This window comes from Scyliorhinus canicula, chromosome 8, assembly GCF_902713615.1.
Source record: "Scyliorhinus canicula chromosome 8, sScyCan1.1, whole genome shotgun sequence".
NCBI lineage: Eukaryota > Metazoa > Chordata > Chondrichthyes > Carcharhiniformes > Scyliorhinidae > Scyliorhinus > Scyliorhinus canicula.
The window spans coordinates 188,429,816-188,451,613 of NC_052153.1; the positions used below are offsets into that span (position 1 = coordinate 188,429,816).

The following is a 21,798-nucleotide window of genomic DNA, read 5'->3' on the forward strand; positions in this document are numbered from 1 at the left end:
TACCCTCTTCTTGACCTATGCCTTTGAGTCCCCCCCACCTTCTTTCCCCACCTACGATGACCCTCTCCCTCTTTTTACCGAAACAACTTGGCTCCATTGTTCTGTGGAAAATGTTTCAGGGATTTCATCCTGCCAGTGACAAACGCTGCAGAAATGTGCCTTTTTCTTGCTCCCGATTACTCTCTGCATGAATAATTGTTTCCTGGCGTCTACTGCTAACCTTGCCTTGAATTCATGCCCTCTTGTCTCCTGCTTGTGAAAACAAGGAGGCACTGGTAACAGTGAAGACATTGTCCCGGATTTGTTGTCCCAGCTCCACTAATTATCTCCCAGTCCTTTTTCAAAACTGAATTCTGGCTTTACTGGTGAAGGCAGTGAGGGGTGAAACTCTTCAGTCAGGCACAGGGATTTTAGCAAAAGATACAACTATCAACAAAGGAAGAGCATCTGAACTGGTGCCAGTTAACACACTGCAAGATCCCACAAACAACTGGATGAGTAATATCTTCCTTGTGGTGTCGAATTAGAGAGAATGCTCTGTTTTACATAACACGCCTCACAATCGCAGGATGTCCCAAAGCAGTTTGCAGCTAATTAAGTACGTCTTAACATGTTGAGGTGTAGGAAATGTGGCAGACAATTTGTGCACAGTGAGCTATAAACGACAGTGTGATAAGGACCAGGTAGACTGTTTTACTAATTGTAGCATAAATATTGACCAGGCGGGGGCAGCACTGTGGCACAATGGTAAGCCCTGCTGCCTCACAGCGCTGAGGATCCGGGTTCGATCCCGGCCCCGGATCACTGTCCGTGTGGAGTTTGCACATTCTCCCCATGTCTGTGTGGGTTTCACCCCCACAACCCAAAAAGATGTGAAGGGTAGGTCATGTCTCACAAACCTTATTGAGTTTTTTGAGAAGGTGACCAAACAGGTGGATCAGGGTAAAGCTGTTGATGTGGTGTATATGGATTTCAGTAAGGCGTTTGATAAGGTTCCCCACGGTAGGCTATTGCAGAAAATAAGGAAGTATGGAATTGAAGGTGATTTAGCGGTTTGGATCAGTAATTGGCTAGCTGAAAGAAGACAGAGGATGGTGGTTGATGAGTTCAGTTACTAGTGGTGTACCGCAAGGATCTGTTTTGGGGCCACTGCTGTTTGTAATTTTTATAAATGACCTGGAAGAGGGTGTAGAAGGATGGGTTAGTAAATTTGCAGATGACACGAAGGTCGGTGGAGTTGTGGATAGTGCTGAAGGATGTTATAGGATACAGAGGGACATAGATAAGCTGCAGAGCTGGGCTGAGAGGTGGCAGATGGAGTTTAATGCGGAAAAGTGTGAGGTGGTTCACTTTGGAAGGAGTAACAGGAATGCAGAGTACTGGGCTAATGGCAAGATTCTTGGTAGTGTAGATGAACAGAGAGATCTCGGCATCCAGGTACATAAATCCCTGAAAGTTGCCACCCAGGTTAATAGGGCTGTTAAGAAGGCATATGGTGTGCTAGCCTTTATAAGCAGGGGGATTGAGTTTCGGAACCACAAGGTCATGCTGCAGCTGTACATAACTCTGGTGCGGCCACACCTGGAGTACTGCGTGCAGTTCTGGTCACCACATTATAGGAAGGATGTGGAAGCTTTGGAAAGGGTTCAGAGGAGATTTACTAGGATGTTGCCTGGTATGGAGGGAAGGTCTTACGAGGAAAGGCTCAGGGAATTGAGGTTGTTTTCGTTAGAGAGGAGAAGGCTGAGAGGTGACTTAATAGAGACATATAAGATAGTCAGAGGGTTAGATAGGGTGGACAGTGAGAGTCTTTTTCCTCGGATGGTGATGACCAACACGAGGGGACATAGCTTTAAATTGAGGGGTGAGAGATATAGGACAGATGTCAGAGGCAGTTTCTTTACTCAGAGAGTAGTAGGGGTGTGGAACGCCCTGCCTGCAATAGTAGTAGACTCGCCAACTTTAAGGGTATTTAAGTGGTCACTGGATAGACATATGGATGAAAATGGAATAGTGTAGGTCAGATAGGCTTCAGATGGTTTCACAGGTCGGCGCAACATCGAGGGCCGAAGGGCCCGTACTGCGCTGTAGTGTTCTATGTTCTATGTTCTAAATTGAATAATAATAATAATTAATTATTATAAACGTGAGTGTCCCATATGCCTTTTCCCCCACCCTATTAACCTGCCCTTCTGCCTTCAGAGATCTCTGGACAAACACGTCAAGGCCCCTTTGTTCTTCAAAACTTCCCAGCGTCATGACGTTCATTGAATATTTCCTTGTTAAATGACTCCTTCCAAAGTCCATCACCTCACACTTTTCAGGATTAAATTCCATCTGCCACTTATCCGCCCATTTGACCACCCCGTCTACATCTTCCTGTAGCCCAAGACACTCGACCTCACTGTTAACCACCCGGCCAATCTTTGAGTCATCCGCAAACCTACTGATCCTACTCCCCACATAGTCATCTATGTCATTTATATAATTTTTAAAAAATATAAATTTAGAATACCCAATTTTTTTTTCCAATTAAGGGGCAATTTAGCGTGGCCAATCCATCTAACCTGCACAGCTTTTTGGGTTGTGGGGGTGAAACCCACGCAGACACGGGGAGAATGTGCAAACTCCACACGGACAGTGACCCAGGGCCGGGATTTGAACCCGGGTCCTCAGCGCTGTAGTACCAGTGTTAGCCACTATGCTGCTCTGTCATTTATATAAATGACAAATAATAGGGGGCCCAGCACGGTTCACTGTGGTACTCCATTGGACACTGGCGTCCAGACACTAAAGCATCCGTCTATCATCACCCTCTGTCTCCTACTGCTCAGCCAATTATGAATCCACCTTATCAAGTCACCCTGTGTCCCATGTGCATTTGCCTTCTTAATAGGTCTACGCATGTGGGACCTTGTCAAAGGCTTTGCTGAAATCCATGTAAACTACATCAACTGCACTACCCTCATCTATAAACTTGATTACATGCTCAAAAAATTCAATCACTTTTGTTAGACATGACCTCCCTCTGTCAAAGCCATGCTGACTATTCCTGATCAAACCTTACCTCACCTCATTGAGATAGATTCTCTCCTTCAGAATCTTCTCCAATAGTTTCCCAACCACTGAAGTGAGACTCACTGGCCTGTAGTTTTCTGGCTTGTCTCTACAACCTGTCTTGAATAGTCGGACCACATTAGCTGTTCTCCTATCCTCTGGCATCACCCCCATGGCCAGATAGGAAATTAAAAATTTGGGTCAGAGCCCCGGCAATCTCCTCCCCTGCCTCCCACAGCATCCTGGGACACAGTTCGTCCAGACCTGGAGATTTGTCCACTTTTTAAGCCTGCCAACACTCTCAATACCTTGTCCCTCCCTATGACAACTTGCTCAATAACCTCACAGTCTCTCCCCCAGAGTTCCATCACTACCTCCTGATTGTCTTGGGTGAAGACAGATGTGAAATATTCGTTCAACACCCTACCAATGTCCTCTGGCTCCACCCACAGATTTCCCCCTTGGTCCTTAATGGGCCCTACCCTTTCCCTGGTTATCCTCTTCCCATTGATAGACTTAGAGAATATCTTGGGATTTTCCTTATTTTTACCAGCCCGAACTTTCTCATATCCCTTCTTTGCTTTCCTAATTAATTTCTTTTTTTTTTAAATTTAGAGTACCCAATTCATTTTTTCCAATTAAGGGGCAATTTTAGCGTGTCCAATGCACCTACCCTGCACATCTTTGGGTTGTGGAGGTGAAACCCACACAAGCACGGGGAGAATGTTCAAACTCCACACGGACAGTGACCCAGAGCCGGGATCGAACCTGGGACCTCGGCGCTGTGAGGCAGCAGTGCTACCCACTATGCCACTGTCCTGCCTTCCTAATTGATTTCTTAAGCTGCATCCTGCATTTTCTGTTCTCCACTAATACCTCTGCAGAATTGCTTCCCTTATACTTGTTAAAAGCCTCTCTTTTCCTTCTCATTATATCCTGAATGTCTCTGGTCATCTATGGTTCTCTAGGTTTGTTACTCCTTCCTATTATTGTAGAGGGAACATGTTGACCCTCCCCATTTCCTCTTTGAACCTCCCCCCCCCCCCCCCCCCCCCCAACCACTGCTCTTCTGTAGATCTCCCTACAAGTAACTCTTTCCTGTCTACCTTGGTCAGATCCGGCCTTATTTTGTTAAAATATACTCTTCCCCCAATCCAAAACCTTTTTTTGCAACTTGTCTATTTCTTGTCCAGAACAAATTTTATTGCCCCATGTTGTGGTCGCTATTACTGAAATGCTCCCCCACCAACACTGCAACCACCTGGCTTCATTCCCCAGAATTAGGTCCAGCACTGCACCATCGCGCTACATATTGAGCTAAAAAGTTCTACATTTTAAGAACTCTACTCTTAACGTGATGGCTATCCCAATTAAATTTGGGAAAATTGAAATCACCGAATATAATTACCCTCTTACTATTTTTACATCCCTCTGCGAATTGCGCACGTATTTGTTCCTCAATTTCCCGCTGACGATCTGGTGTCGAATTTCCCGCTGACTATCTGGGGATCTAATTCTCCCGTTCTTCTTGTGGCTGTGGAATCGTTTACGTCCCCCTGAGACAGCAGACTGTGTAATCTCTCATCTGAAAGACAACCCCTCCATCTGTGTCGCCCTCCTTCAGAGCTAAATTGCGAGTGTCGGCCTGGATTATGGACTCAAACCTTGACCTCAGAGTCTTCAACAAGAGTGCGGCCAAAAGCTGAAACGCGGCAGCATTGCTGAGCTGAGCTTTAACCTTGCAGGAACCGTTCACCTTGGGTTCACTGAATTTACACGTAGCCCTGTTGACATCTGTGCAGGCTGTAGCTTTTCAAGGCTTTTTCATTTGAGTTTGGCTTCCCCAGTGATGAAATTCAACTCTCCTTCGCCAGCTGCTTCGAGTGACCTCCCGTCAAACTCGGGGAGTGTTGTGGAAATCTTGCCAGAAAGCAGCTGATTCATATTTGTGACAAGCTGGGGTGGGGACTCACTCTGGGGAGAGATAAGCAGTCTGTGTTCTTGCCAAGGAAAGGACGGGGGCGTATAATTAACAAGCAGCACAATGACAGCCCTGCATTTCTGTGCAGTATGATGATCTTTGAGAAACAGCAGGGCCGGCTGAGATCTCCCGGCACTCACAGCAGCTCTGCTTTTCGACCCATTTTGTTGGTGAATTTTTTGTTGATCGGGTCAGAGGTGGCAGTGCTGTGGAACATATTTCATTTCAGACTCTCACTGTCAGCATCAAGCTCAACCAGCACTGATAATGCTGGGCAGCACGGTAGCATTGTGGTTAGCACAATTGCTTCACAGCTCCAGGGTCCCAGGTTCGATTCCAGCTTGGGTAACTGTCTGTGCGGAGTCTGCATGCTCTCCCCGTGTGTGTGTGGGTTTCCTCCGGGCGCTCCGGTTTCCTCCCACAGTCCAAAGATGTGCAGGTTAGGTGGATTGGCCGTGATAAATTGCCCTTAGTGTCCAAAATTGCCCTTAGTGTTGGGTGGGGTTACTGGGTTATGGGGATAGGGTGGAGGTGTTGACCTTGGATAGGGTGCTCTTTCCAAGAGCCGGTGCAGACTCGATGGGCCGAATGGCCTCCTTCTGCACTATAAATTCTATGATAATCGATGATAATGGCAAGGCCAGATATTGAGGAAAGGTCCAAGGAATAGGAGGAGGACAAGCCTCGTCTGCCTCATTTAACTATGTCCCGGCTGATCTGTACATCAACCCTTCTTCTTCCTCAGTTCTCTGCTTTTGCAGAAAATGGAACACTGACGTAAGACTTTAAATATGTAGATTGTTCCTCAATCAGCTCTGACTCTATGCCTTTTATCAACAGGATGGTGTTTATCAATCCCTGCAGCACTCTGTGGACTGGTTTGCTGATATGATCGGGGTTCCCAGTGTAAGAAAATATAACAGTGTCCTCTTTGGGGGTGAGAATATTTCACTTGGTTGAAGGATGTTATAGTTTATAATGAGGTATTGCATTGTAAGCATAGCAGTGCAACTCACTTTTTTTTTTTCAAAATAATTTTTATTGAAATTTTTACAAAATATAAACATCTCAACTCTATTAACAAAACAACCGCGGTAACAACCCAAGAACAATACCCACCCAACTTCAAAAGCAACTACAAACAAAAGAAAAAAAACCAAAAGAACACCCAACAACAAAAGGGAAAGAGATAACACCCGCCACATCCCACAAACCCATGTACACAGTTCTCCCTCCCACCGATCCAACCCCCCCCCCTCCCTCCCCCCCCCTCCCTCCCCCCCCCCCCCCCCCCCCCCCCCCCCCCCCCCCCCCCCCCCCCCCGGGTTGCTGCTGCCGGCCTATTTTCCTACCGTTCCGCCAGAAAGTCCAGGAAAGGCTGCCACCGCCTAAAGAACCCCTGTACTGATCCCCTCAGGGCAAATTTCACCTTCTCCAATTTAATGAACCCCGCCATATCATTGATCCAGGCCTCCACACTTGGGGGCCTCGCATCCTTCCATTGGAGCAAGATCCTCCGCCGGGCTACTAGGGACGCAAAGGCCAGAACACCGGCCTCTTTCGCCTCCTGCACTCCCGGCTCCACTACAACCCCAAAAAATGCGAGTCCCCAGCCTGGTTTGACCCTGGATTCCACCACCCTCGACACCGTCCTTGCTACCCCCTTCCAAAACTCCCCCAACGCTGGGCACGCCCAAAACATATGGGCGTGATTCGCTGGGCTCCCCGAGCACCTAGCACACCTGTCCTCGCCCCCGAAAAACCTACTCATCCTCGTCCCAGTCATGTGGGCCCTATGCAGCACCTTGAACTGTGTGAGGCTAACCCTCGCACAGGAAGAGGAGGAATTCACTCTCTCCAGGGCATCCGCCCACGTCCCCTCCTCAATCTCCTCATCCCATTTACCCTTCAGTTCCTCCACCGAGGCCTCGTCTACCTCCTGCATCACCCGGTATATGTCCGAAATCCTTCCTCCTCCAACCCACACCCCCGAGAGGAACCGATCCCGCACCCCTCGTGGGGGCAGCAAGGGGAACCCCTCCACCTGCTGCCTGGCAAACGCCCTCACCTGCATGTACCTAAACATGTTCCCCGGGGGGAGCCCAAACATCCCCTCTAACTCCCCCAAGCTCGCGAACCTCCCCTTTCACAAAATATAAACAAAACAATATTAACAAAACAGCCATGGTAAAAACCCAAGAACACCCACCCAACTACAGAAGCAACTGCAAACAAAGAAGAAAAAAGCAAACCACAAAAGGGAAAGAGATAACACCCGCCACATCCCACATGTACACAGTTCTCCCTCCCACCGAACCTCCCCCCCACAAACAGGTCCCTCAACCTCCTAACCCCTACCCTGTGCCAGCCCAGAAATCTGCCATCAACACTCCCCGAGACAAACCGATGGTTCCCCCGTATCGGGGCCTCCATCGAGCCCCCCACGTCTCCCCTATGCCGTCTCCACTGCCCCCAAATTTTGAGGGTAGCCGCCACCACCGGGCTCGTGGTATACCTCGTTGGAGGGAGCGGCAACGGCGCCGTTACCAGCGCCTCCAGGCTCGTGCCCACACATGACGCCGCCTCCATCCCCTTCCATGCTGCCCCTTCCTCGTCCATTACCCACTTACGCACCATCGCTGCGTTGGCAGCCCAATAGTACCCACAGAGGTTGGGCAACGCCAGCCCCCCCCTATCCCTGCCTCATTCCAGGAACACCCTTCTCACCCTCAGAGTCCCATGCGCCCACATAAATCCCGTGATACTCCTGTTGACCCTCCTAAAAAAGGCCTTTGGGATAAGGATGGGGAGGCACTGGGACAGGAACAAAAACCTCGGGAGCACCGTCATCTTAACGGACTGCACCCTCCCCGCCAGTGACGGCGGTAACATATCCCACCTCTTAAACTCCTCCTCCATCTGCTCCACCAACCTTGTGAGGTTGAGCTTGTGCAGGGCCCCCCAGCTCCCAGCCACCTGGACCCCTAGGTACCTGAAGCTCCTCCCTGCCTGCTTCAGTGGGAGCCTCCCAATCCCCTCCTCTTGATACCCCGGATGCACCACAAACACCTCGCTCTTGCCCAGGTTCAACTTATACCCAGAGAAACCCCCGAATTCACTAAGAATCCTCATCACCTCCGGCAGCCCCCCCAACGGGTCCGCCACACACAGCAACAGGTCGTCCGCATACAGCGACACTCGATGCTCCTCCCCACCCCGCACCAGGCCCCTCCAGTTCCCCGACTCGCTTAGCGCCATGGCCAGGGGCTCAATTGCCAACGCAAAGAGCAAGGGGGACAGGGGACACCCCTGTCTCGTCCCCCGGTACAGCCGAAAATCAATCCTCGAGTAGGCCTTATGTACGTGGGAGAAAAACAAGTATTCCCTGCCCCCCCCCCCCCCCCCCCCCCATCTGATCCATGAATCCCCTCAGCACCTTAGCCGCCGCCGGCCTCCTACCCGTCCAGGACTTGGATCGATCCAATGGGGGATCCAGTACTGTGTTGAAGTCTCCCCCCCCCCCCCCCCCCCCCCATGATCAGGCCCCCCACCTCCAGGTCCGGAATGCGGCCCAACATACGCCGCATAAACCCCGCATCGTCCCAATTTGGGGCGTAAACATTCACCAGCACCACCCGATCCCCCTGCAGCTTACCACTCACCATCACATATCTCCCGCCACTGTCAGCCACCACATTTAACGCCTCAAACGACACCCTCTTCCCCACCAGGATCGCCACCCCCCTACTTTTCTCATCCAGCCCTGAGTGGAATACTTGGCCCACCCATCCCTTCCTCAGCCAAACCTGGTTCGCCACTCTCAGGTGTGTCTCCTGGAGCATGGCGACATCCGCCTTTAGCCCCTTCAGGTGCGCAAATACCCGGGCCCGTTTGACCGGCCTATTCAGCCCCCTCACATTCCAGGTTATCAGCCGGATCCGAGGGCCCCTTCCCCCCTCCCCTGCCGATTAGCCATACCCCATCCCTTGCCCACCCCCGGCCAGCGTCCCCCACTCTGCCAGTTTCCCACGGCGGCAACTCCCCCCCCCCCCCCCCCCCCCCCCCCCCCCTCCAGCACCCCCTGCGTCCTCCAGCTCGTTCCTGACCATTTCAGCAGCAACCCGGTAACCCCCCCCCCTCCCCCCCCCACCAAGGCTAGGACCCCTCCTAGCCGCACCCCTCCCTCCATAGCACTCCCGTGAGTCAGCTAACTTCTGCTGACCCATGCGACTCCCGCCCTACCTCCGACTCCTCCCCACGTGGGACTACCCCTCCTCCATCGTGCCCGTCAATGGGTCCTCCCCCCCCCCCCCCGCTCTTGCGCAGGAAAATAAAACAGCCAGCAACGGCCCGCGCTTCTCAGCCCCGCCCCCGCCCCCACCATCTCCCAGCGCGGGAAACCCGCAGAAAGCCCGGCCCCGCCTCCTCCAGGGCTACTCCCATTGTCAGTCCCCCCCACCAGCTCCCCGAACTCCCCGTTTACCCCCCTGCCCAAATCCGTCCACCCGACCCCTGCTTAAAAACCCATATAGAAAAAACCGTACGACATCACCCCACCCACCCTAAGGCCAACCCACATCTTACATTAAACTAAGCAAATACAAATACAGTATTATACAGCATCCCCCATCTTAGACCCTCAGTTTGAGTCCAATTTCTCGGCCTGCACAAAGGCCCACGCCTCCTCCGGGGACTCAAAATAGTGGTGCCGGTCCTTGTAGGTGACCCACAGACGCGCCGGCTGCAACATGCCGAACTTCACACTCCGTCTGTGGAGCACCGCCTTCGTCCGGTTATACCCGGCCCTCCGCCTCGCCACCTCCGCACTCCAGTCCTGGAAGATCCGCACCTCCGTGTTCTCCCACTTGCTGCTCCGCTCCATCTTGGCCCACCGGAGCACACACTCACGATCCACGAACCGATGAAACCTCACCAACACCGCCCGCGGCGGCTCGTTCTGCTTGGGCCTCCTAGCCAGAATTCTGTGGGCCCCCTCCAACTCCAGGGGCCCCTAGAGGGACCCATCCCCCTTCAGCGAGTTTAACATAGTCCCCACATAGGTCGCTAGGTCCGACCCCTCCAGCCCCTCCGTGAGGCCCAGGATCCGCAAATTCTTCCTCCTCGACCGGTTGTCCAGCTCCTCGAACCGCTCCTGCCACTTTTTATGGAGCGCCTCGTGCATCTCCACCTTCCCCGCCACGGCCACAACCTCGTCCTCCCTTTCGGAGGCCTGCTGCTGCAGCTCCCGGATCGCAGCCCCCTGGGCTGTCTGGGTCTCCATCAGTTCCCTGTTGGTTACCTTCAGCGACTCCAGCAGCTCCAACTTAAGCTCCTGGAAGCAGCGCAGCAGAGTCGCCTGCTGCTCCTGGGCCCACTTCCTCAGCTCCTCAAGGCCTCCGCCGGCCGCCATTTTGTCTTCCTTCCCCCGCTTTTTCAGGGGTGCTTTCTCCGGTTTTCTCCTTACCCCACTCCTGGTCCGGACCATAGGACCGTTGGGGTCGACTCCTGACCTCTTCCCCCGTCGGGATTTACCGCTACAGCTCCGTTGGGGGCCCTGAAAAGAGCCCCAAAGTCCGTTCTCAGCGGGAGCTGCCGAATGTGCGGCTTAGCTCCGCATTGCCGCCACCGGAAGTCATAGCATTGCAACTTAGAGCAATGTAATAGTTATGTATTATAGTGGTTATATTGCTATGAAAGCAGTCTATGGTCATCTGGGACTATGTCGACTTTACTTACTTTACTGCTATCACAAAGTGTTATTTATACTACAGTAACTTGGAAATGAGTGTGACAGTGTAAGTAACTTGGAAATGAGTGTGACAGTGTAAGATAACCATAGTGGTGCTAAAATGGCCAGTAAGAGATTGAACGGAGGGTTTAGACCAATGGTAGACGACCTGCGGCCCGGGGGCCACATGCGGACCATCTGGGTTCTGAGTGTTGCCCACGAGACATTTTGTCGACCACATTCCGCTGATTTCCATCCGTGATTTTTTTTCCTACTGGTATGACTGAAATCATACGCATGTAAAGCAAGGACAGGTGAAGTGAGGTGCAACATGGCTGTGCACTCTCTGTGTGTCCAAATTCCAAATATTTAGGCTGTTTTTACCATTTGAAGTTGACGATAGTTCTATTAATACATAAATGATTAAGCAATTTCTGTAACCCTTTATAAAATATTCAGTGTGTATTAAATGCATTTAAACTTATTCACGGGGCCATGGTTAGTGAACAAGCCGGATTTCAAACTTGCGGCCCACTGAGATGAAGGAGGGTCACTCATGCGGCCCACTCACCAGCCTAGGTTACCCATCACTGGGTTAGGAGTATTTATTCATATGGGGAGTTGTTGAAGCATGAGTTACTGTGCTACAGTTGAGGCAGAGTCAATGATCGAAGAATACTTTCCCAAATAGTTTTTTGTAAGTCATCACCGACAATAATTTGCTTTTCACAGAAAGAAAAGTGGAAAACTGGACCTGTCTGTCCTTCTGCCCATTCCCAAAAAGGCTGTGGATGCTGGGGGATAATTAGAGATTTCAAGATTTAGATGGGAAGATTTTTGTTGGGTGAGGATATCAAGCATAAAGAGTCAAGGAGATAATTGGGATTGAGGTATGCATCAGTTATTGCGTAGTGGAATAGGCTTGAGTTGATGAACGCAGTTACTCTACGCAGCCTATTTTTGACCCAGTGTCCTTAAAGGCATTCAACCTGAATAAAGTTTCCTCAGTTACTACAGTTTTATGGAGAGTGATTAAGTTGACATTCATCAGAAGTGACTGCCCATTCCTTTCCTTGTATCTGCACCAATCCAGGACTCATTGGATCCATGTTCTCAGTGCTGCAGTTCCTCGTGTCTCCAGTGACTGGCGCCGCCTCTGATTACTTTGGTCGGAGACTGATGATGATGCTGACCACGGTAGGTATGGTCTGTCCAATCAGAAACCACTACCCTGTTGTAGGTTAACTTTCCGCTTGGAGACCAGAACTCTGGTCTCCAGTTTAACAGGGTTATGACAATATGGAAGGCTGGGGCAGTGTGCCCCCTGGGATGAGGACATCCTGCTGGATGTCAACTTGGTGTTCAGAGCAGACAATTGCCCCCTACCTCCTTTGGGACTGTTTGGACTGGGGCACGAACCCTTAGCCTCCTAATTCAGCGGTGGGAATGCCACCACTGAAACAAGGCTCACTCCAAAGTGTGATCTTTCATATTTTTACACTTGCTGCTTTGATTTATTCATGCTCGAACCCCCTTCCATATTCTCGGAGACAGTAAACATACATGACAAGGTCACCTTTCTTCTAATTTAACTCCATTGGCTGCAAAATGTTTTGCGCATCCTGAGGTTGTGTTAGCCACTAAGGTACAGTAAGATAAAGTCGCCATAGTCCCAGATGACCATAGGCTGCTTTCCCCTTTGAGGGGGGAGAGCTGACTGGTGGTGATTTAACCTGAGGATCACCACACCTCGGGCAAGGGGCAAGGTTGAGAAGGCGGAGCCTTCATGAATAACCTCTAATAAGCCACTGTGATAACCATTTTGATAATGGGGATTCAATCTGACTCTTCTTCTGTGAAACTTCACTAGCTTTTTAAAAAAGATCTTGGGCTTCATCTCCATTTACTGACTCGTTCCCCATATCCCTTAATTCTCTGAGAGATCAAAAATCTGTCTTACTCAGCCTTAAATGCATTGAACAATGGATCATCTGCAACTCTCTAGGGTAGAAAATTCCAAAGATTCTGTTCATGTCAGTGCTAAATGATTGGCCCCTTGTCAATCTCTCAGCCCCCACCCTATTAAGTCCCAGCTGAATCATTCCTAAACTCTGGACAACATAATTCCAATTTACTCAGCCTCTCGTCATCGGCCAGCCGCCTCATCCCAAGGACCAATTTAGTGAACCTTCACTGTACTGCCTCCAATGGCAGTAAGACATTTCCTTGAGAAGATGCCGATGAACCTCTCATTGGCACCATTGCAGTTCCTGTGCTCGCGCAATGGTACAAATTAGTACAAGTAGCAAATTGCAGGAGCTTGGAAGGATTGGATTTTATAGCACCGAAGGTGGCCATTCAGCCCATTTGTCTCTTTTAAAGAGCTGTCCAATCTAGCCCAGCACCCAAGCTGTTTGCCCAGTAATCCCCTAACTTGGTCTTGACCCAGTGACGATGAAAGAATAGAGGACGTGCGGGTGTGTGAACTGCAGCAGAGGCTGGAGGTAACAGTTTTCCCCATGAGCTTTCTTGGCTGGAGAAGGCATCTCGTGAGAAATTAATCGTTTGGCTTTCTCTCACTGCTTTTCCATTTGGATGTTCCATTTCCCAGGCTGGGCTGATTGTCTCTTACGCACTGTGGGCCCTCTCCAGGAACTTTGGGATTTTCCTCCTGTCCAGAATTATTGGTGGGATCAGCAAGGGAAACGTCAGCCTTTCGACCGCCATCATTGCAGACCTGAAATCTCCACAAGCCCGCAGCAAAGGGATGGTAAGCGCTGATTTGGAAGCCAAGTTTCGATTTGCGTACCTGTTGTGAGTTCCCATTGCGGTTCATCACTGTGATAACCCAGTACTTGTGCAGTGCCTTATCAGGCACAGAAAGATCTGAAAATTCTGTATTTAAATTACATTATGCAAAAATTAGTGTATATATGTTTAACAACATAGAATTTTACAGGACAGAAACAAGACCGTTTGGCCCAGTTTTACATAGAATTTACAGTGCAGAAGGAGGCCATTCGACCCATCAAGTCTGCACCGGCTCTTGGAAAGAGCACCCTACCCAAGGTCAACACCTCCACCCTATCCCCATAACTCAGTAACCCCACCCAACACTAAGGGCAATTTTTGGACACTAAGGGCAATTTATCATGGCCAGTCCACCCAACCTGCACATCTTTGGGCTGTGGGAGGAAACCGGAGCACCCGGAGGAAACCCACGCACACACGGGGAGGATGTGCAGATTCCGCACAGACAGTGACCCAGCCGGGAATCGAACCTGGGACCCTGGAGCTGTGAAGCGATTGTGCTATCCACAATGCTACCGTGCTGCCCAGTTGTTCTATGCCAGCACTTTTATACTTATCACCAGCCTCCTTCCTTCATACCTTAAGTAAACCTATCAGCATACCCTCTTCTTACTTTCTCTTTTACATATTTAACTGGTTTCCCCTTAAATACATCTAAGCCATTCACCTCAGCAAATCCCTGTGGTAACACGTTTCACATTCTCACCAGGCCAGGGATAGTGTTCTGCCTGGCAATGGTCAGTGATTGGTTCCTGTGTGATGCTTTCGAAGAGTTCAGACCGCTCCCCTGATCGCTGAAGTGAAAGAACTGCTCCATTGTTCTGTATTGCAGTCAATGAGGAGCCCCGAAAAGGTGAGACAAAAGTGGTTTATTTCCTACTCGCAGCTAAGAAAAACAGCAACTAAGCAACAGTCCAAATCCCAGCTGGGACCATCCCAAGATGCCGATACCTTCCTGGGCCGGCATTTATCTTGGAGAATTAACGAGCCCGCTGTGGGGTCTCTGTCTCTCGGGGGTTGGGGTGGGGGGTGGGGGGGGAGCGATATTGTACTCCATGAGCCCTACGGGGAGATCATTCGGGTCGTCCCTGTGGGTCTTGTGGGAGCTATACAGCAGTGAGTACCCGGCACACCCTTTACTGTGAACGAAGTGAGTCTGAGTCGACAGGGAAAGTAGGTAACCCTGCCACAGAAACCATCTCAAGCCGAGAAGGAAGAAGTATCCAATGAAAGCCTGAACGTCGGAAAGACATTGACTGGAAGTCATACCAGTGCATTGTTTTATTTTTATTTATGTTTTCTTTCCCTTTCCACCACCCTTTCCCCTCTGTGTTGTTTGTCTGTGTGTGTAGAGAGTGGGGGTAGTTAGGAAGGGGGGGGGGGGGGGGTGTTGGGAGAAAGGTATTAGATAGTCAGTTACATTTTCTGGCCAGTTAATTATAATACTGTACATCGGGGTTTTTCAAAGTGTGGGGCGTGATCCACGGGGGGGGGGGGGGGGGGGGGGGGGGGGGGGGGGAGGGGGGGGGGGGGAGATGGGGGGGGGGGGGGGGGGGGGGGGGGGGGGGGGGAGGGGGGGGGGGAGATGGGGGGGGGGGAGATGATGGAGGGGGGGGGTGGGGGGGGTGGAGGGGGGGGGGGGGATGGAGCAGTCGGTCTCAGTGTTCCCGTGGCATTCCCGATCGTGGGAGAAGTGCCCAATGGTTGTGACCGGCTTTTCAATTGAGAATGGTGGCTGTGACGGGCTTTTAAATGGAACAATGCAGCCTTCCAGCCAGAAGCGGAAAGCAGAGAATTGGTTACGCGCCTGGCACATACAGCGATATCACACACCTTGTACCGTGCTTCTGGCGCAAAATCATGGAGAAGAGCTTCCTCCATTTTCTAGCTGCGAGCAAGCAAGGTAACAGGACTGATAAGATGGATTGTTTTATTATAAGGAAGAGAGGACCAGTGACCCAAACAGGCTGTGTGCTTCCTGGCTAAGATCTCACAACTGATGCTAAGGTCCTGGCAAAATTCCTGGCCACCAGGATAGAGGACTGTGTGCCAGGGGTTGTGCACGAGGACCAGACAGGTTTTGTGAAGGGAAGGCAGCTGAACACGAATGTGCGGAGATTGCTGAATGTCATCATGATGCCGGCGATTGAGAGGGAGGCAGAGATAGTGGTGGCACTGGATGCAGAGAAGGCCTTCGATAGAGTGGAGTGGGGTTACTATGGGAGGTGTTGGGGAGGTTTGGATTTGGTGAAGGGTTCATTAGATGGGTAAGGCTGTTATATGAGGCCCCAATGGCGTGCGTGGCCACGAATAGGAGGAGGTCGGAGTACTTCCGGCTTTACCGAGGGACCAGGCAGGGTTGCCCCCTGTCCCCCTTGTTGTTTGCACTGGCAATCGAGCCGATGGCGATGGCGTTGAGTGATTCAGAGAGGTGGAGAGGCTTGGTGCGAGGTGGAGAGGAACATAGGGTGTCGTTGTATGCTGATGACCTGTTACTGTATGTGGCGGACCCGGTGGGGGAGATGCCGGGGGTAATGGAGCTGCTAGCTGAGTTTGGGACCTTTTCAGGTTATAAATTAAATTTAGGCAAGAGTGAGGTGTTTGTGGTGCACCCTGGAGACCAGGAGGAAGGAATTGGTAGGCTCCCGCTTAGGCGGGCAGGGGAGAGCTTTAGGTGCCTGGGGGTTCAGGTGGCCAGGGACTGGGGGACTCTTCACAAGCATAACTTCACCAGACTTGTAGATCAGATGGAGGAGGAGTTCAAGAGGTGGGACATGCTGCCATTATCGTTGGCGGGGAGGGTACAGTCCGTCAAAATGACGGTGCTTCCGAGGTTCTTGTTCCTCTTTCAGAGCCTGCCCATCTTTATCCCCAGGGCCTTCTTTAGGAGAGTGACTAGCAGTATTTTGAGCTTTGTGTGGGCACATGGGACTCAGAGAATGAAGAGGGTGTTCCTGGAGCGAGGGAGGGATAGAGGCGGGCTGGCGCTGCCCAACCTTCTGGGGTACTATTGGGCGGCCAATGTGTCAATGGTGCGTAAATGGGTGATGGAGGGGGGAGGGGCGGCGTGGAAAAGAATGGAGATGGCGTCATGTAGAGGTACGAGCCTGGGTGCCATGGTAACGGCGCCGTTGCCGCTCTCCCCTAAGAGGTTTACCACGAGCCCGGTGGTGGCGGCGACCCTAAGAATCTGGGGACAGTGGAGACGGCATCGGGGGGAAACAGGGGGCTCGATGGAGGCTCCACTGGGTGGCAACCATCGATTCATCCCGGGGAACAGGGATGGGGGATTTAGGGGGTGGCAAAGGGCTGGCATCAGCAAATTGAGGGACCTGTTTATTGGCGGGAGGTTTGCGGGCCTGGGGGAACTGGAAGATAAATTTGGCCTTCCCCAAGGGAACATGTTCAGATACTTGCAGGTAAAGGCGTTTGCTAGGCGACAGGTAGAGGGATTCCCTATGCTGCCCTCGCGGGGGACGATGGACAGAGTGCTTTCGGGGGTGTGGGTCGGAGAGGGGAAGGTGTCTGACATCTAGAAGCTAATGCAGGAGGTGGAGGATGCGTCAGTGGAGGAGCTGAAGGCTAAATGGGAGGAGGAACTCGGGGAGCAGATAGAGGATGGGACTTGGGCGGATGCCTTGGAGAGAGTCAACTCTTCCTCCTCATGTGCGAGGCTTAGCCTCATCCAATTTAAGGTGCTGCACCGGGCCCACATGTCCGGGACTAGGATGAGTAGGTTCTTTGGGGGTGAGGACAGGTGCACCAGGTGTTCGGGGAGTCCAGCGAATCATGCCCATATGTTCTGGGCATGCCCAGCACTGGAAGAATTCTGGAATGGGGTGGCGGGGACGGTGTCGAGGGTGGTTGGATCCAGGGTCAAACCAGGGTGGGGACTCGCGATTTTTGGAGTTGTGGTAGAGCCGGGAGCGCAGGAGGCGAAAGAGGCCGGTGTCCTGGCCTTTGCGTCCCTAGTAGCCCGACGAAGGATCTTGCTACAGTGGAAGGATGCAAGGCCCCCAAGTGTGAAGACCTGGATCAGTGACATGGCGGGATTTATAAAATTGGAAAGGGTCAAATTTGCCCTGAGAGGATCAATACAAGGGTTCTATAAACGATGGCAGCCTTTTCTGGTCTTCCTGGCTCAAAGATAGGTATCTTGGTCAATAGCAGCAGCAACCCGGGGGGGGGGGGGGGGGGGGGGTTCCATGTTGTAGGGTCTATTCTGTAACTTTATATTGTGTTAATTTGCGTTGTTGTTAAAATGCTGTGTTGTTCATGGAGGTGGGGCGAATGTTTATGATTGTTAATATTATTGTTATTTTTGGTGTTTTACTATGGTGCGTTATTGTTGTATAAATTCAAAATTTTTCAATAAAAATGATTTAAAAAAGAAAAAGAACATAAGAACGTAACATAATAAATAGGAGTAGGCCATCTGGGCCCTCGAGCCTGCTCCGCCATTCAATGAGATCATGGCTGATCTTTTGTGGACTCAGCTCCACTTTCCGGCCTGAACACCATAACCCTTTATTCCTTTATTCTCCAAAAAACTATCTATCTTTATCTTAAAAACATTTAATGAAGGAGCCTCAACTGCTTCACTGGGCAAGGAATTCCATAGATTCACAACCCTTTGGGTGAAGAAGTTCCTCCTTAACTCAGTCCTAAATCTACTTCCCCTTATTTTGAGGCTATGCCCCCTAGTTCTGCTTTCACCTGCCAGTGGAAACAACCTCCCGCATCTATCCTATCTATTCCCTTCATAATTTTATATGTTTCTATAAGATCCCCCCTCATCCTTCTAAATTCTAATGAGTACAGTCTCAGTCTACTCAACCTCTCCTCGTAATCCAACCCCTTCAGCTCTGGGATTAACCTAGTGAATCTCCTCTGCACACCCTCCAGCGCCAGTACCGTTCTCAAGTAGGGAGACCAAAACTGAACACAATACTCCAGGTGTGGATTCTCTAACACCTTATACAGTTGTAGCATAACCTCTCTAGTCTTAAACTCCATCCCTCTAACAATGAAGGACAAAATTCCATTTGCCTTCTTAATCACCTGTTGCACCTGTAAACCAACTTTTTGCGACTCAATCACTAGCACACCCAGGTCTCTCTGCACAGCAGCATGTTTTAATATTTTATCATTTAAATAATAATCCTTTTTGCTGTTATTCCTACCAAAATGGATAACCTCACATTTGTCAACATTATATTCCATTTGCCAGACCTTAGCCCATTCACTTAAACTATCCAAATCCCTCTGCAGACTTCCAGTATCCTCTGCACTTTTGTGTGGCACCTTGTCAGAGGCTTTCTGGAAATCCAGATATACCACATCCATTGGCTCCCCGTTATCTGCCGCACTGGTAATGTCCTCAAAGAATTCCACTAAATTTGTTAGCCACAACCTGCCCTTTATGAACTCATGCTGCGTCTGTCCAATGGGATAATTTCCATCTAGATGCCTCGCTATTTCTTCCTTGATGATAGATTCCAGCATCTTCCCTACTACCAAAGTTAAGCTAACTGGTCTATAATTACCCGCTTTCTGCCTACCTCCTTTTTTAAACAGTGGTATTACGTTTGCTAATTTTCAATCCGCCGGGACCACCCCAGAGTCTAGTGAATTTTGGTAAATTATCACTAGTGCATTTGCAATATCCCTAGCCATCTCTTTTAGCACTCTGGGATGCATTCCATCAGGGCCAGGAGACTTGTCTACCTTTAGCCCCATTAGCTTGCCCATCACTGTCTCCTCAGTGATAACAATCACCTCAAGGTCCTCAGCTGTCATAGCCTCATTTCTATCAGTCACTGGCATGTTATTTGTGTCTTCCACTGTGAAGACCGACCCAAAAAACCTGCTCAGTTCCTCAGCCATTTCCTCATCTCCCATTATTAAATCTCCCTTCTCATCCTCTAAAGGACCAATATTTACCTTAGCCACTCTTTTTTTGTTTTATATATTTGTAGAAATTTTACTATCTGTTTATATATTCTGAGCAAGTTTACTCTCATACTCTGGCAGATCAGGAAACTCTCCTGCCTTTACTACCTGTCATCAGGCATTTGGAAGGATTTACAAGCTTAATCTTTGGTCACATGCACCTTCCTTTGCTATCAAGCCCTGGGTTGGGACTTGAACCTGGTGCTTCTGGCTACCCAATGCACCACAAAGTCACCCTGATATTGTCACCACTAAATGTAAATCATTGCTTCCTGTCCCCAAGTGTGTGTATGTATTACTATTATATTACATATTACTATTCTATAATAATAACATCATAACATTACTATTCTATAATAATAACATATAACATAATCGAAGACCCCTCCCACTCCGGCTTACTCACTCTTCCAACTTCTTCCATCGGGCAGGAGATACAAATGTTTGAGAACACGCACAAACAGACTCAAAAACGGCTTCTTCCCCGCTGTTACCAGACTCCTAAACGACCCTCTTAAGGACTGACCTCATTAACACTACACCCCTGTATGCTTCACCCAATGCCGGTGTTATGTAGTTACAGGGCTGGTTTAGCTCAGTGGGCTAGACAGCTGGTTTGTGATGCAGAACAAGGCCGGCAGCGCGGGCTCAATTCCTGTACCGGTTGAGAATTCTTAATTCTCCCTCTGTGTTATTGTATTACACAATAACCTTTATTGCCACAAGTAGGCTTACATTAACACTGCAATGAGGGCAGCACGATGGCACAGAGGTTAGCACTGCTGCCTCACGGCGCTGAGGACCCGGGTTCGCTCCTGGTCCCAGGTCGCTGTCCGTGTGGAGTTTGCACATTCTCCCCGTGTTTGCGTGGGTCTCACCCCCACAACCCAAAAAGATGTGCAGGGTAGGTGGATTGGCCACGCTAAATTTCCCCCCAATTGGACAATTGCCGTACCAGCCTCCCCGAACAGGCGCCGGAATGTGGCGACTAGGGGCTTTTCACAGTAACTTCAGTGAAGCCTACTCGTGACAATAAGCGATTTTCATTTTCAGTTCATTGACCGCCACTTTGAGTAATTGCATTCCGTATGGTGGAGGAGCACCCACAGTGCTCTTAGAGAGGGAGAGAGTGAGTGAGGATCAGGATTTTGACCAGCGACGAGATCATTTGTTTTCGGGATGTTCATTGATGAATAAATATTTGCCAGAACATTGGGAATAACCGGGGCCATTGTCCCATCTGAGTGACAGCACCTCCAACAGGCTAGCAATCACTCAGTGCTGCAGTGTCAGATTAGATTCTGTATTCAGTTCTCCAGAGTGGAACTTGAACCAATAATATCCTGATTCAGAGATGAGAGTGCCATCAATGAGCTGCAACATCGGCTCCACATCAGATCATCTACCCTAATACAGTAGTAGTCATCATTTATAGTCTTCTCCCCCTTTCTGCAGGCGATGATTGGCATTGCTTTTTCCCTTGGTTTCACGGTCGGGCCTATGATCGGAGCCTACTTTGCATCGAATGCCGGCAAAGATGGAACGTTCTTCCTGCAGACAGCGCAGCTGGCAATGGTGTTTGCCGTGTCAGACCTTCTCTTCATCTTCATCTTCCTCCCGGAAACCCTCCCCAAAGAGAAACGGGTAAGATTTGAGCAAATGTTTCCTCTGCAGGGACTTTACCGGCATGGGGAGGATGTGTGGTGGCAGGAGGAGGAGGAAGAGGGGGGGGGGGGGGGGGTGTCTGCATCATGGCATCAGGTGAGGATGAAAAGTAATTGGGGCATGCGGGCATGAATGTGGGGGAGGGGGTGTTTGAAGTGAGGCTCAGGAAGAAAATGTGAAGTTTGCGGAACGTCAGGCACCTCCCTGGGTCCTGTTGTGTGTTTCTGAGGCTTTTTCATGGTGCCAGCTGTATCTCAGTGGGTGGCATCCTAGCCTCTGGTGTTGAGAGTTCCAGTCCCCATGTAAAGACGAGCTCAAAACCTTGGTTGATACGCCAGTGCAGTATGAAAGGAGTGTTACACTGACAGAGGTACTGTTTAAGTGAGGACCTGACTTCCCGCTCCAGTATACAAGATCTCATGGCCCCACTTTGAAGAAGAGCAGGATAGCTCGCCCTGGTAGATTCATTCCTCAACTAATTCATTCAATATTCATTCCTCAACCAATATTACAAAGGACAAAACGATCTCAGTTTGTGGAAGCTTGTTGGGAGAAAATGGCACTTGTGTTTCCTACATTACAACAGCAACCACACTTCAAAGGA

At 50.2% G+C, this 21,798-nt stretch overlaps 1 protein-coding gene across 2 annotated transcripts in view; it reads left to right on the forward strand.

Annotated features, from left to right (window-relative positions):
* mfsd10 (major facilitator superfamily domain containing 10) overlaps positions 1–21,798 on the forward strand; it is a 65,740-nt gene that overhangs the window by 14,393 nt on the left and 29,549 nt on the right. For both annotated transcript variants that reach the window (XM_038805869.1, XM_038805870.1), the window contains exons 3-6: positions 5,879–5,975; positions 11,860–11,963; positions 13,378–13,536; positions 20,985–21,173. In XM_038805869.1, coding sequence (XP_038661797.1) covers positions 5,879–5,975; positions 11,860–11,963; positions 13,378–13,536; positions 20,985–21,173 — 549 coding nt within the window. The remainder of the gene's footprint in view (positions 1–5,878; positions 5,976–11,859; positions 11,964–13,377; positions 13,537–20,984; positions 21,174–21,798) is intronic.